Consider the following 15,292-nt stretch of genomic DNA (forward strand, 5'->3'; position numbering starts at 1 on the left):
ACACACCAATAGAAACTGCTAGAACAATATTCTCAGTTCTCAAACTCTATACAATAAGGCTGACCTGCTTGGGCACTGCTGCGCCTAGAAGACTTTACGGAAGGAGAATGGCCGTGAGTGCCGGGTACACTAGGTGTAGCTGCGGCTATACTCGGAGATTGAGAAGACAACTTCTCACCAGTACCTTCCTCAGCTGCTACATACTCATCTACTGTCTGAACTGCAAAGAGAATGTCAACTTGGACTCTGAGCCTATGAATATACGCACAACTATACACATACAGTATTTATATTATAAACCCTTCAACTTGATGACGAGAATTCATTCAGGTTGTTAAGTAGATACATGTAGACCAAGTGCTGAGAATCACAAGCAAAACCTTTTCTATTTAAGTCAGCGCCAGCAGCAGGACAACTCAATAAGGAAAGAGGCATTTGATTGGATAAGAATTTACAAACAAGAGGTTGAGTTGAGCCTTGTCAGTTATCAGAGTAAAAGAAAGTTTATAATATAGCATACAGTATACAGACGGTTCCCAACCTACGAACGAGTTACGTTCCGAACGATTGTTCGTAAGGTGAATTTGTTTGTAAGTTGCTTCAGTGCTATATTTTGTATTATAATTTATGTTTAAGGCCTATATAAGTATATTGAAGGTTTATATAAGTATGTTTAAGGCTTGTATAAGTAACCTGTATTGGTTTGTACTAAAAAAAAATTTAATAAAATGGAGATAATACTTTGGTGGACGCCGGGCCATGACACTGCATTTCTTATCTATTGTATGTCTTGTCTTTTTTATTATATTGTTGTTTTAATCGTTATGCTATCACTTATCGTTGTTGTCTTATTTTTTGTACGTGTTGTCCGTTTATTATATCGTTGTTTCACTCGTTATGCTATTGTTATATCTGATATACCGTCATAACACTATCACTTATCGTCACTTATATTGTTGTCATACCAACGCGCTAGCGGTCCTATTTATTCACCTTGTTAGCCGGTGTTCTTACCGTTTGCCGTTAGCCGGAACGGTTGATATTATTGAATATAAATGAGTGCGCTCATTTAGTTGAGCAGAGCAGATAGCCGCAAGCTCCTCGGCTAGTGAAATTTCCTTCGCTAATAAAAAGCTGAATGAAACTACAGGCAACATCTTCTCTTTATTTATTAGTAGAGATCATGCCAAGTAAAGGCCGGCAAATCCCTTTACAATACATATGTAAAGTTCAAACAAAGTTCAAACAAATAACTCAAAAGTTATTTGAGTTACGAACAACGGTACATACGTTTGTATGTACCGTTGTTCGTAACTCGAATGTTCGTAAATAGGGAACCGTCTGTAAACATAATAATATACAACACAATATATAATCTATACATAATAATACACAATATGACATATAATCTAACCATGCAAGCTTGTAATAATCTATGGAAAGCGCCAAATAAAAAGTTTGTTAAAGGAATTGGAGTGACAGCGTTAAAACGGTGGTTCTTCAAAATATGAATAATACTTCAAAGCAAGTACAAAAACAATGATTCAAAACAAAACACTGGTTTAATTTGCAGTCAATTCTGATTTGTGTCCAACTAGACTGGCTTATCTAAGTTTCAGCATGTCGTGGTTAATTTCACTAAAATATAAATAATGAACACCTACTGCAAATATCAAAAGGTGTACCACGAGTAGTAAGTGTACCACAAGTGACAAGTGCCCCACATGTGACAGGCGTACAACGAGTGAAAAGTGTGCCACAAGTGACAGGTGTGCCACAAGTGAAAGTGTGCTTTGAGTGACAGGTTTACTATGAGTGATAGGTGTACCATGAGTGACAAGTGTGCTAAAAAGTGACAGGTATACCATAAATGGCAGGTGTGCCACAAGTCACAGGTGTACCATAAGTGACAGGTATAGCACGAGTGCCAGGTGTTCCACCAAGTGACAGGTATAGCACGAGTGTCAGATGTACCACAATCATATATTTACCGAGATCTTCAAGACCTTCCTTAACAATTTGTCCAACCGTAGCGGCATCTGCCTCCGGAACCTGATCGGTACTAGTAGGAGACGTGTCCTACAAATTATTACATATGTTTTCAGGCAGACCACCCAAAATGTCAAATTTCAGCATTAAAATTTGTATCGACAGTTTAATAAAAGCAAGTCAAATTGGAAATTACTTGCAGCTCACTGAGAGCTGAGCTGGCACACGAGACAGTTCATGCCAGAATATCTCAGAGAAAAGACATTATATCAATTTTAAAGGTGTTTTAGAGATTGTATTCATGTCTGGACCCAAGCTGAATAATATAAATTGTTTGAATAATATCCGTGTGGCTCAGATTAACAGCATTTGTATTGTTTTTACTTTCTTATTTACTCAGCTGCCAGCTAAGCTCAACGAGACATGAACAGAGCAAATAGCTGATTCATAGCTGACTTAAAACTCGCTATAGTAAAGTATAAATTTGAAAGTAAGAAATTGCTGTGTTTTCAACTTATCTGTTGGTAAACAAAGTGTTATTTCCTCTAGTTTTGAAGTTGTACCTTCAACAATCTTACAGAAAACCAATACCACATTTTAAATATATCATATAAAGGTTTTGAATGTTCAGCCCTGCGGTTTACCGACTTCTTGTTTGATTATTATTAATAGCCTAAATATCCTATAGTGTCAAAAGAAACTGACTGGTTACTGAACAATAGCCTCAGAAACAGCGGTTCACATTTCATCCTTTTGTTAACTTATGAGATTTAGCTTTTTACTTTGAACTTGAAGCAATACTACTAAAAAGTGCTGTCTGACCTAACTTTAAGAAACTCTAAAACAGAAACCGACAACAAAAATAAATTTGATCAGATTACAGTTTTCATAAGTATGAACCACAAGCTGTCACAGAAAAAAAGAGAAGAAGAGGGAGGGAAGGAGGGTAGGGAGAGAGGAATCTAAGGCTATAGCCTGAACAGCTCAATAGCAAGCAAGCCATGCTGGCAGATTGTGGCAGTGGATGATATAAAGGATTAAGAATGGTTTATTTTTGACATCTGTTACAGTTTTTTTTAATTGCGGAAGCTGTTATTTAATTTATCAGATCATCATGATAACACGAAATCTTCAACTAAGTTAAACTTGTTATTCTACACATTATTGCAATAAGTAACTGACCATAAATCATAACATCAACTATTTTTTATTCCAACATACTTTTTATCAAATGCCAAAATAAATATAAAAAAATATTAAAAAAAAATTAATCTGTACCTTTTTTCAATTTGCTACTGACTATCCTTATTCATCTTGTAAAGCTTATATGATTTTGTGTTTTTCTTTTTACATAATTTTGTATTATTCACGGAAGCAGCTATCAGAGCTGCAGAAATAACCACACAGATGTCTAGTCATCAAAGAGCAACTTAGCAAATGTCAAGGTTAACTCAGACACACCACTAAAGCTCATTGATGATCAAAGTCGTAGCATAACAGAACAGGAAGTTGAATGAGAAAGCAAATTAATAAATAACACATCAACTTTTTGCAGATCATAAAGTTTTGAAGGCCGCACATTAATTCAAAATCTGCCATAGCATTTTATTGTCATTTTACCATTTTCCATATTATTTATGATATACACATTTATTATAATCTAACTCCAAGATATGTCACACATTACTTAACTTTGTTGCAAAAAAGAGAATTTCAACTAATTGCATATCTACATCATATTCCAGCATATCTTATTCCAATGAATGATCTTTGTAAATCTTTGTATCTTTTTACTTTAGCTTGCTAAATATTTATTTTACTTCAAATGAGTTTTCAATCAACAGGTTTTCAACTCATTTCAACTTACTTGATATAAAAAATTGCATAAAACATCTAATAATTATTTTGAAAATATCGTTGCCAGCTGCTTCAACAACCTTTCACCTGATATCCGTTCTCTTAGCAGAGAAAGGCATTTTAAACACTATTTGTCAAACCATTTATTTAGTTTTAATGGCTAACTGCCGCCCTTTTTTCTTTTTTTTTGTTTTATGATTGTTGTATGGCATAATTTATATAATATGGCAGAATATATATATATATATATATATATATACATATATATATATTCTGCCATATTATTTTGCCATTTGTGAGTTTATATATATATAACCTCAAAAATGTTTCACACAAGAGCGATGTTTGTTTTTAGGGTCAGGCTTGATGAAATCACAGGAACTATGAGAAACTGACCTAAAACCAATAAGAATTTGGTGCTATCTTTGCTGGCTATTTTACTACTGATATAAAAGGATACAAATACAGTGAGTATAGCGCAGTCTTTGCCCTAAATATATACTTCGTCTCTAGTCTAACACTATGCCTAGAATATTTGTATTTATTCTTCAACACATATGACAAACATCAGTTTCCATTCCGCAATACCAACATACTACATCCACCATCGTATGTTTCAGATTATGAATTTTCTGTTGCTACAACCTACAATACACTATCCTGACTCCTCCACAATACTATTAGATTATCAACTTTAAAATCATATTTGTTCAACTCACTCAATAATTCCTCATTTCTGTCTTTTCATTTTTGGCATGTAACAAAATACATCATTTTGTTAATGATTACAAATGCTAAGGAAGAGTTAGACATTCACGCACGGCTAGTACACTATTATTATGGCATCCATGGCAATATAGAGTCTTACAAGCAAGACTGCTGCGTAGCAGGAGCGGAGTTATGAGCGAGTTAGGGAGAGTTTGCACTGCATGCACGCAGACGACATTCAAGTTACTAGTCAAGGGCTACTAACTGAGGATAACTTTAACTTCCACAGGTTCTTCAAATTCCGAGGCTGAAACGTGACAGACATGATGAAAAGACTGGAAGCCCTAATGAACAACAAATGTAAGACCACTAAAGTTAAAATACATCAACATTTAGGAACCAAGGAGTGATATATGCAAATAAATTAATTTTCATTAAGGCTTGCTTACTCTAACAATGCATTTTGTTTATTTATTGATGACAGCGAAAGCCAAAAAATTCCAGATACGCTGTTCTGAGGATCTCAGCTGTTAACAAATTCCACTATCCCTTATCAGCAAATAAAATGTGAATGCTTGCAACTATTGAATGTGCGATTGTAATTTCTGGTTAAAAATTATATGCAATGCAAAAAAAATAACTTTTTAAGCGTTCACAATAAATAAAATTCAAGAGACTATTGACACCGAATGCTGATTGGCTACTATAATGAAATTTTTTGTTGCAATTGGTCACTTTTACATTTTTGCCGATAACCAGAAACGTTAATGCTTTTTTCTGTCATTTATCAGTTAGACTAGATAACAGAGCTGCGTCTAAATCAGTGGAGACTCAAATGCTTCTAAGCTCAAATATTGAGAAAAATTCCCTTAGTCAAATAAAAATAATTGGCAAGTGAAATACAGCGGACCCGGCTATACGACATTAATTTGTTCTGTTGTTGGCTTTGTAAAGCGAAAATTTCGTATAGAAGGCTATAGAAATTAATAGTAATTTTTTAATGCAAACATCCCTTGCTATAACAACATCAAAATTTTATATAAATGATGTACATATTAAAAATTAACAGCAAAACTGCATATTAACCTTAGTAACTATAGTTACCTACAGCGACTTTAATGTATTTAGTGGCTATGATCTGCAATAAAATATAACATTACAATGCCAGTATATACCGTAGGAAGTTCTTACCTTGAGACAGACGTATAATATAAACATTGAATTTAAATTAAACTAATTTAGCTTACTAAACAAACACTTAAAAAGTAAGTTTTAATATGTATTTCACTAAACTTTAATTTTGTCATGGTCATAATTAATCGTCTTACAAAGAATGCTGAACTGAGAGAAGAACAGAGAGCATCGTATCTCATTATGGATCTCATCGTATGTCATTACCTCCCGTCGTAACCCGAGGGTGCACTGTAGCTCGAATTTAATGACTGACATTGCTGATGTTTTTAACCTATGCTAGAACGGATCTTATGACATGTCTGTTACTACGTTAGCAGGTCTGTCCCCTCCCGAAGGTCAAACTACATGATAGAGAAAAAATTGAGCAGGGTTCCATTTCTATGGACTTTTGTAGCTACTACCATTCATAGTGCAATTTCATATCCTTACCGCTGATGCTGATTCGTCGGCAGACTCGGCCGCAGAAAGCGAGTGAGCCCTGCTAGAGGTCCCAGGAGAGTGTTCCTCAGGTAGGTTGCTCATCAACAATTCAGCCGCATTCTAATAAGGTATCCAGTTATAGTAGCAAGCTTAGAGGGCTCATGTTTTATTATGTGAACAGAGCAAACAATTCATTTCTAGCTTAAAACACCAATCTGTGGTGTTTTTGCTAGAAATAAATTGTGAACACAATTTATTACAATTGTTTTCACAAATTGCATTACTGCAATAAAACACCAATCTGTGGTGTTTTTTTATGACAGTAACATGGAGAATAAGGTTAATCAATTGAGTCATACTGTTGCCTTATGATCATTTGCTATGATATTCTGCTTTAGTTACTAAATATGTTATGTTTTGCTCATTCTCTAAGTAAACCCGTTTTTTATACAAAATATATGTGCGTCACAAGCCATAATGAAAACAAACAGGAAAATGATGTTCAAGTGAGTGACCAACGACCTTCACTTAGGGTACAGGAACAAGCTGCTGAGAGTACCTTGACATCGACAGCGAGATCGTGGCCCGCGTCTGGACTCTGTTGAAGCACTGCCTTAGCGATCCCCCTTGCTTGCTCGGTGAGCGCTTCCATGAACTCACTTTCCGAAATTTCTTCTGGCATTTCTGGCTCCGCTGTAATACAAAATGCTGAGAGAATGAAGGACAACTCGATGTCGAGTGTACCAACAGCATTTTGTAAGGAACATTGAAAGATAAATTTACAAATCTCTTGCTAACACTAAGGCATCCAATCATTAATAAGTTTAACAACATGTCAGCAAATCTCCTACTTTCTACAATTTTTAGCGGCCAGATCTCTGTTTCAAAAACAGAATTAAAATATAGATGTGATGCCAAACCTAAAGCTGTGAAATGCTTGGCATCAGAAAACTGAACATGCCACATACAATTACTACTCAATTTATTTATTTATTTATACTATATATTGCAGGTTGTCTCGCTACTCTATACTAATATTTGATTTTCAAGTTTACCATTGCTACATTGTCGGCTAAGTGTACAATGTGAAAAGAAAGTGCTTGAGCGGCGGCGTTAGTAATAGGCTGCTCGAAGTTGGAAATGAAAAGGGGTATCCGCCCCGTTTCATGGCAGTACCGTCAATGACTGTGTGTGTTGCATGAACAACGTATAACAATTATTTTGAAAATATTATCATTAACTGCGTTAAAGTTCAACCTAATATACATTCTGTTTGAAGAGAAAAGTATTTTAAATGCTATTAGCCAAACCATTTATTTGATTTTATTTACTTACTGTAGCCCTTTGTATGACTTGAAAAACATTTCTGTTTGAAATGAAATTATAGCCAATAAAAAACTAAAGAAAGAGAAAAAGCAATCATATAAAATAGTAACTATGAATCTATATATGTAAATCTCCAAGTTTGTTGTCTGTTTGTCCGTCTGTTTGGATATCTGTCGGTCTGTCCGACAGCTATTAAAATCTTGGATATTAAAATTTCACATTCTGCTGTACTCAAACTCACGAAGATTGCAACCACAGGTTTGCTATACAAGGCGTATTGATCAAAAATACTATCATATATCATATAGCGTGTGCACACGCTAAATGGCGTATTATTTGAGCATAGCGCTCATGCGTTACGATGCCCCTGTTATAAAATATTTTTTGCCTAACTCTAAGAAACTCGATGTTTTTTTGTTAATTTTTCCTTGGGGGGAATTTTTTCTGCCACACGATATCGACAATAATTTCTCTTGAAATTAAAATTTGGCGATTTGTGTACTGATTATATACATTTTTAAGAGATATAAGTTGCTCGCCATGTCGAGTTCAGCGTTATCCGTTATGTTAAAAACGAATTCACAAACGAATAAATGATAAAATTTTAGTTGAAAGTTTGAAGTGTAGTACAATCTGCTAGTCTAAACTAATAAACCTGCAAAAGAAATATGTAACAGTAAATTATGTACATTAACTATCAAGAGTGAAGTTACATTTGTACTCATTATTAGCTATTTGCTAGGTAGCCACTGCAGGTAGACCACTGCATTATGCACTTCTATCTTCAAACCATACAAAAGTTAGGAAGAGAAGATTTTAATACTGGCCCTACTCAATCTAAAGTAATCAAGGCTAGCAAATACAAGAGTTGATGGAATGGCATTACGCAAGAGAATAATCTATATATATATATATATTTATCAAAGTTTGTGTGTGTATTCTTGTATTCGTGTGTTTGTGTATTCGTCTGTGATTGTGATTGTCCAGCTATAGCTATTATTATTGCTTCTGTTAAGAAATATTTTGGAACCAAAGTATTTGCAATACGATGCTTCTTCGTCTTTTTTTCGTCAAAACTAATTGTTGGTTTCGTCCCATGATATCGATAATAATTTATCTCAAACTTAAAGTTTGGCAACTTGTGTACTGATTAGACACGTTATTAAAAGATATACGCTGCGGAAATTGCCAAGGAAAGTTATCCGTATCCGTTATCTGGTATATCCGGTATCCGTTATTATAAAAACCATTCAAAAACAGATAAATGATAAAAATTGTGCTAAAAGTTTAAAGTTCACTAATATACATACTAAAAATTCCTTCAAGTATGCGTTTAGTGAACTAACTTCATTTAAGTTATATTCAGCGTTTATTTTACATGTCTGTCTTGAAGGTCAGAACCAGCCATGTAATACATTGTAATTTTATATTATCTTGCAGATCATAACCACAAAATGCACGAAAATCATTGTAGGTACCTATAGCTACTAAGGTTAACGGATCATTTTGTTACTATTTTTTAATGATGTTGACTTTTACCAGGAGGTGATTGCATTACATAACTACTATGGGTTTCTATACCGCTCTTTTAACGTCTATAACCTATGATATTTTTGCATCACAATGCTGAAATAAACTAAAATCATATAACTATATCAAATAATTTTTCATTGTGATCGTAGCAAAAAAGACTATATTTAGCCATTGCTTGCTAATGATTTCACATTTACATTTAAACTTTACATTTTTATTTTTTCTCCTAATTTATTTCAATGAGACACTTCTTTCAAGTTTTAAATTTAATAACTTGAAAGAAGTGTCTCATTGAAATAAATTAGGAGAAAAAATAAAAATGTAAAGTTTAAAAGTAAATGTGAAATCATTAGCAAGCAATGGCTAAATATAGTCTTTTTTGCTACGATCACAATGAAAAATGACCTAAGAAAAAAAATAAAACAACTGTGAAGGTTTTCAAACATTTTCAAACAACTGTAAGTTATTAAATTTAAAACTTACAGTTGTTTGAAAATGTTTGAAAACCTTCACAGTTGTTTTATTTTTCTTCTTAGGTCATTTGAACTGCGCAAAAATACTTTTCTTATAATATAAAGCTTAAAAGTTAGAATGGAAAATGTTGTATATATTAAATGAAAATAATTTTTTTGTCCAAAGACCTTTTTATTACCAAGGCAACGCCAAGCATTCAACTAGTATGCTATAAAACAAGCTGTGAAATATTGATCCACAACCTTTTATTAACTGTATGAACAGACAGCCATTTTAGTGATACGGTAATTACTTTATAAGCGAATCTAATAAAACATTTTAGCATACGCTGACCGCGCTTGTTATAAGGCCAGCATTTGGTTAAAAATTAAAAGCATAAAATTTTTTACTATAATAAAAAACATGTCAGTCCATCAACTTTAAGCCACAGTTGGATATTGAAAAAATATCAGGTCACACGGGATTCAAACTCTCGCCTTTTGATATGGTAGAACTGTGAAGGGTAAGTGACTGGAGTCTCGACTCCTCATATACACTAAATAGACTACCTCCAAGCCTAGTGAATTCCTAATATCCCAGCCAGAGGGTGACAACTCCTAGTACTTACTAGTTATATTAAGGCAAAATATACAAGTGTAATTAACAACCAATCCAACTCGTTGCTATATTTGGGTCAATCAATATAAGTAGACAGATGAATATGGAGTGATTTGCCGGCAACACAGACAGTTGAGATAAATGTGAAAATTACCTGCAGGTGTTGTGGTCTTGCTCGACTTTACTGGTGAGCCTATAGGAGTAGGGGTAAAAGGCTCTGAGGCTAGGGGTACAGAATCGGGAGTGACAAGCTCTTGGACCACTGGCACAGATATAGTGTGAACACTTTCTTCTTCCTCTTCAAGAACAGGGGTTGGGTCCAAACGCGTTTCAACTACCTCATTTTGTTCTTCTATAAACCAGAAATATAATTAGGTGGCAAAACATTAAAGAACAAGCGAGAATACTTCATAAGCAGTAAATACCACAAGCAATCATGGCGGTATTGTATAGAAGGAACCTGTTGTCAAATGAGTTACTAAAGAGCAAATTGACATTAGACAAACTCTCAAGTTCATTGAATAGTTACCAACAAGACAGTTCAAACAAGAATGGCTACTGGCATAAAATATATACACATCCATATTTAAAAAGGATATACTTGATTGTAAACAGAAAATCATTACATATATAGATAATATCTACATATATAAATATCAAAGTTTGTCATCATTTCTCTGTCTGTCTGTTTGTCCAGCATTTAAAATCTAGAAATAAAAAATGCGCTTCGTTATTGGATTTGAACTCACAAAGAATGCGATCGCGTGTTTGTATACACGATGCAACAAATCACAAGGCCAAGCCGTTCTTACCACTCTCATCGGTCTTACCATATACTATATACCCTTTCCGCGATTGCACACGTTAAATGATTATTGAACTACAGTATGCCCTCGGGTTGCGATGCCCCTGTTATAAGATTTCTTTGCCTTACTATATGGAACACAATGCTTTTTGGCCTCGCCGTACGAGAACAAAATTGTTTTGCCTTTCCGCCATACGATATTAACAAAAACCTTTTGAAATAACATCTGGCAGTCTGTGTACTGATTACAATGAAATAACGGAAATGCTGATAGGCTATTCCCCAAAATCTTTCCCACAAGGCCTGAAAGAAATACAATGCTGCTCGCTATCTCAGTTTAGCGTTATTTGTTATAAGTTGTTTTAAAAACGAAACCGAAAAGAGATAAGCGATAAATTTTTAGCCCATAAAAAAACTGAAGGAAAGTTAGTTTAGTAAAATACATACTAAAACTTAGCTTTACGTATGTGTTTAGTAAGTTAAATTCCTTCAAGTTAAATTCAACGTTTATGTTATACATCTGTCTCAAAGGTAAGAACTCCCACAGTGCGTACTGCACATTGTACATTGTAAAGTTACATTTTATTGCAGATCATAATACACTAAGTTGACCAATGTCAGAAATTCATCTAGTATATATATATAACAGGTAACAGTGCATCTTAGGTCGGTACAACAAATGCGCAACAGACATTCAAGGCGCTTGCAACGCGCAAGCATTGTGGATACAACGCACATACACTATCATCACAATGCACATACACTATCATCACAATGCACATACAACGGTCAATTGAAAATAAATAGAATACTTTGTGTAATGTTTTAGACCTGTTTTATTAACAGACTATAAATAGAATATTGAATAATAGTATAATATTATTACTACTATTATTATTACACATTAATATTATTAATAGTATTAATGTGTTAACAGAGTCACGTTGTTAATTACTTGTGTCGGCGCGTTGTATCCACAATGTTTGTGCGTTTCAAGTGTCTTGTATGTCTGTTGCGCATGCGTTGTACCGACCTAAAATGCACCGTTACCATATAATATATATATCTAGTATCCATATATATGTAAACTAGATAAATTTCCAGTAAAAATGCCTTTGCATAGAAAATTTATTTTTATTCAACATATAACAGCAGTTACCATTCTAACCTTTAAATTTTTCAACCTTCATATCATGAGAAAAGTGTATTGTGCAGTTCATCTAAATTAAAATAAAAAATAAAACAATTGTAAAGGTAAATGTAAAATAACTAACAAGTAATGGCTAAGTAAAGTCTGTTTTGCTAAAATTACAATTAAAACTGATTTGATCCAGTTGATAAAAACTAAAAAAACCAAATGAAAAACACAAATATGTTAATATGTTAATAGGAATAATACCAACTAGAGCGCTTGAACTATTTGTTCGAAAACAAAATAAAAATTACGACTAGGTTGAATTATTAATAACAATGAGTAGATAGAAGTGTGTGTATAAAAGAGGTTACTGCTGCAACAGAAGCTATGAATCAAAACTTTGAATATGACGATACTGGTACATCTCAATACTGGTACATACCTAGAAATTAGATATCGAATTACTTTTGTCTGATACTTTGTCTGACCGAATGAGAAGAGAATGTAGAGGTATATCCTACTGGAGATAATACCATTGACCAAGTGAAAAGACTTTAGCTTTAAAAGATTTAGTTGTCGAACCTAAGGAAAAACTGAAAATAAGAATGTAACCAACATATTTGAAATTAAAACAGCACATTAGAAAATAACAAATTAAAACAATACGTAATGGTAAAAAAAAACCTTTTAAAAAAAATGCAAAAGTTAATATTAACAAATAATACAAAGTGCATGTTTAGTGTGCGCAATCACAAAAAGGATATACAGTATATAATAGGAGCAATGGGAAAGATAAGAACGGCGTAGCCTTGTGGTTCCACGCACTTGTCGGTAGACTTGCCATTTGAATGTCACAAGTTTAAATCCAGGACAAAGGTGATTTTTCGTCGCTATAGCTAAAGTGACGAACGACAGACAAACCCTGAGATGTATATATACTGTATAAACCTTAAAACCTCTATTTGAACGCCAAAGCGTTGTAATTTTCAACCCTTCTCCTATAGCGGCATTTTATTACAGGTGACGTTTAAAAAGAGGGTAGTACTTTTGACTAGCTCGTCAGAATTTTGGAAAAGCAAATTTAACCTTTTTATGGGTGAAGTGATGCTAATGTTGTCTATATTTTGCACTCTCTCTCGAGTGGAGTAACATTAATGATATCAACATCGGCATTTTTGCTAAGCCGTTTTTCATACACGGCAAAGTATCAGACCGAGTTAAACAAGAAACTAATTTGATTATAAAATATTAAATGGATACCGTTGTTAATTATTTCGACGGTGTCGCTTTCAACATTTTAAAGAAAAAAATGCAAAGCGTTGGAATTAGAAAATGGACTTTGATACACCATAACAATGGCTGCTACATTGTACAGTGTTTGTGAAAAGCTTTTCATTGTTCATCAGAACGTTTTAAAGTCTTCAGATCAGATTGTAAACCACATTATGGATGAATTGGAAGACTCGGATGAATCGACTGTAGACCTGAGTGACTTTGAATCAGTGTATAGCATAGACCTATTAACTATACTTAGTATAGGTAATAGGTTTATGGTGCATAGTTCTGATGATTGTGACGATTAATCATCTCGGGTACAGTGTCACTAAAGCCATGTCAACAACAAAACAATTAATTGTTATTGATGTAACCAAGTCATTATTAGTACTATTTTGTGGACAATTTTTTACTGATCATTTTCTTTAGTGGGCTTGTAAAGATCAAAGAATGTTAAAGTAGAGGTCAAATAGAAGTGGCGCTCAACCATAGGATGACGCTGTATTTTTCAACCCTGCTCTTATACTGGCGTTCTATTAAAGGGGGCGTTCAAACAAAGTGACATTCAAATAAAGCGGCATTAAAATAGAGGTTTTACGATATGGATAATATGGATAAAAAGAAGAAAAATACTTAGCTGATAGTCAGACTCCATTTTGTGTTTTGGCCAGATTATATTGAAACCTTTAGATTTTCATGATTTTTGGTAGAGTGAAATCGAAGTTGTTGAGCACTCTCTAATAGCTGGCAATGGACAAGATGGATTTAGGCTACTCATTGAACAGTGGCTATCAGCTAAGTGCTTTCATCCTCTTACCCATATTATTACTAATTTACTCCATGGAAATTTTGTTTTCAGTGTAGAGTTCTCTTTAGTAAGCATTTTAGTAACACCAACTGCGCACATAAACAGAAGCCACTTTTCATAGTGTTTCAGACCTTTTGGCAATTCAGTAGGATAGGGTTCCTCCTGCTCGACTTCGTATCTCCAAGATGTGATAGCGGCTCCTGGATCAAAGTCTCCAGCCATCATATCCACTAGAAATTTATTAAAATAACGGCTTGTTACACATAAAAAACTAAGCTGTTCAATAAAGCTGTTAGCATTGATATCGCAAGCAGGTAGGTGTCAACATGCGCAAGCCTGTCACACAACCTAATGTCAAGTGTCAACACGTGTGTTAGCTACATGCCACGCGTCCCTGAGTGTCAACATGTAGACACATTTCAGCCTAGTCTTTTGCAACACATGCAAACAATCATTACAGGAACTTTCAGAATATCGAAACTAATATCTTATTAAACCAGTGTCCGCTTTAGGGGGATAGTAGATGCACATGTCTGATATCATCAGATGTTCACTTATCAAATGACTGGCTCAGGTCTGATAGTGAAGTGTTACAACACTTACTGCAGATAGAAATAGAATACAAACTCAAACCATAGCAACAGACAAATTTTTAGAGAGAGAGATCATCCGATTGATACCTTCACACAAAACAATCAAAATATTTGAACGCCTAGAGATTTAGCAGAACCAAACAACACGCCACTCGTATTGCAAGCATAACAACAGATCCATAAAAACCACTCTATGCAATCGTATATGCTTTTACAGTAATAATATTCATCAGCGAGATCTGGCAGTCAAATAACAAACTTACAGAAGATAAATTACAAACAATTACGGACATACAAGTTATTATAGGAAAGATCAATTATTCAAAATTTATTAACTTTTGATAAAGGAAAGTGATGGCAAAAGACGAGTCTTGCATATTTAGAACTGTAAATACTCTATGTAAATAGACTAAATTTTGCATAATGTGATGATTAAGATATGGAAGAGGCGCATGCTGCAGTTACATGAACATTCTTTTGGAATTATCTACTCTATGAAAAAAAATAATATAACCGCATATGCGAAATAATAGGGTTTTTTTTGCACCTCTCAATCATGCAAAATAGTAAAATTCAAA

At 34.0% G+C, this 15,292-nt stretch overlaps 1 protein-coding gene across 1 annotated transcript in view; it reads right to left on the reverse strand.

Moving 5' to 3' along the window:
- The window catches only part of LOC137390278 (uncharacterized protein KIAA2012 homolog), a 36,335-nt gene that overhangs the window by 19,877 nt on the left and 1,166 nt on the right, over positions 1-15,292 (reverse strand). Inside the window, exons 2-7 of the mRNA XM_068076613.1 lie at positions 14,253-14,351; positions 10,253-10,450; positions 6,728-6,861; positions 6,178-6,288; positions 1,992-2,079; positions 65-220 (exon numbers count right to left, since the gene is read on the reverse strand). Of these exons, the coding sequence (XP_067932714.1) occupies positions 65-220; positions 1,992-2,079; positions 6,178-6,288; positions 6,728-6,861; positions 10,253-10,450; positions 14,253-14,351 (786 nt within the window). The remainder of the gene's footprint in view (positions 1-64; positions 221-1,991; positions 2,080-6,177; positions 6,289-6,727; positions 6,862-10,252; positions 10,451-14,252; positions 14,352-15,292) is intronic.

Source organism: Watersipora subatra, chromosome 3, assembly GCF_963576615.1.
Source record: "Watersipora subatra chromosome 3, tzWatSuba1.1, whole genome shotgun sequence".
In the NCBI taxonomy this organism is placed as follows: Eukaryota; Metazoa; Bryozoa; class Gymnolaemata; order Cheilostomatida; family Watersiporidae; genus Watersipora; species Watersipora subatra.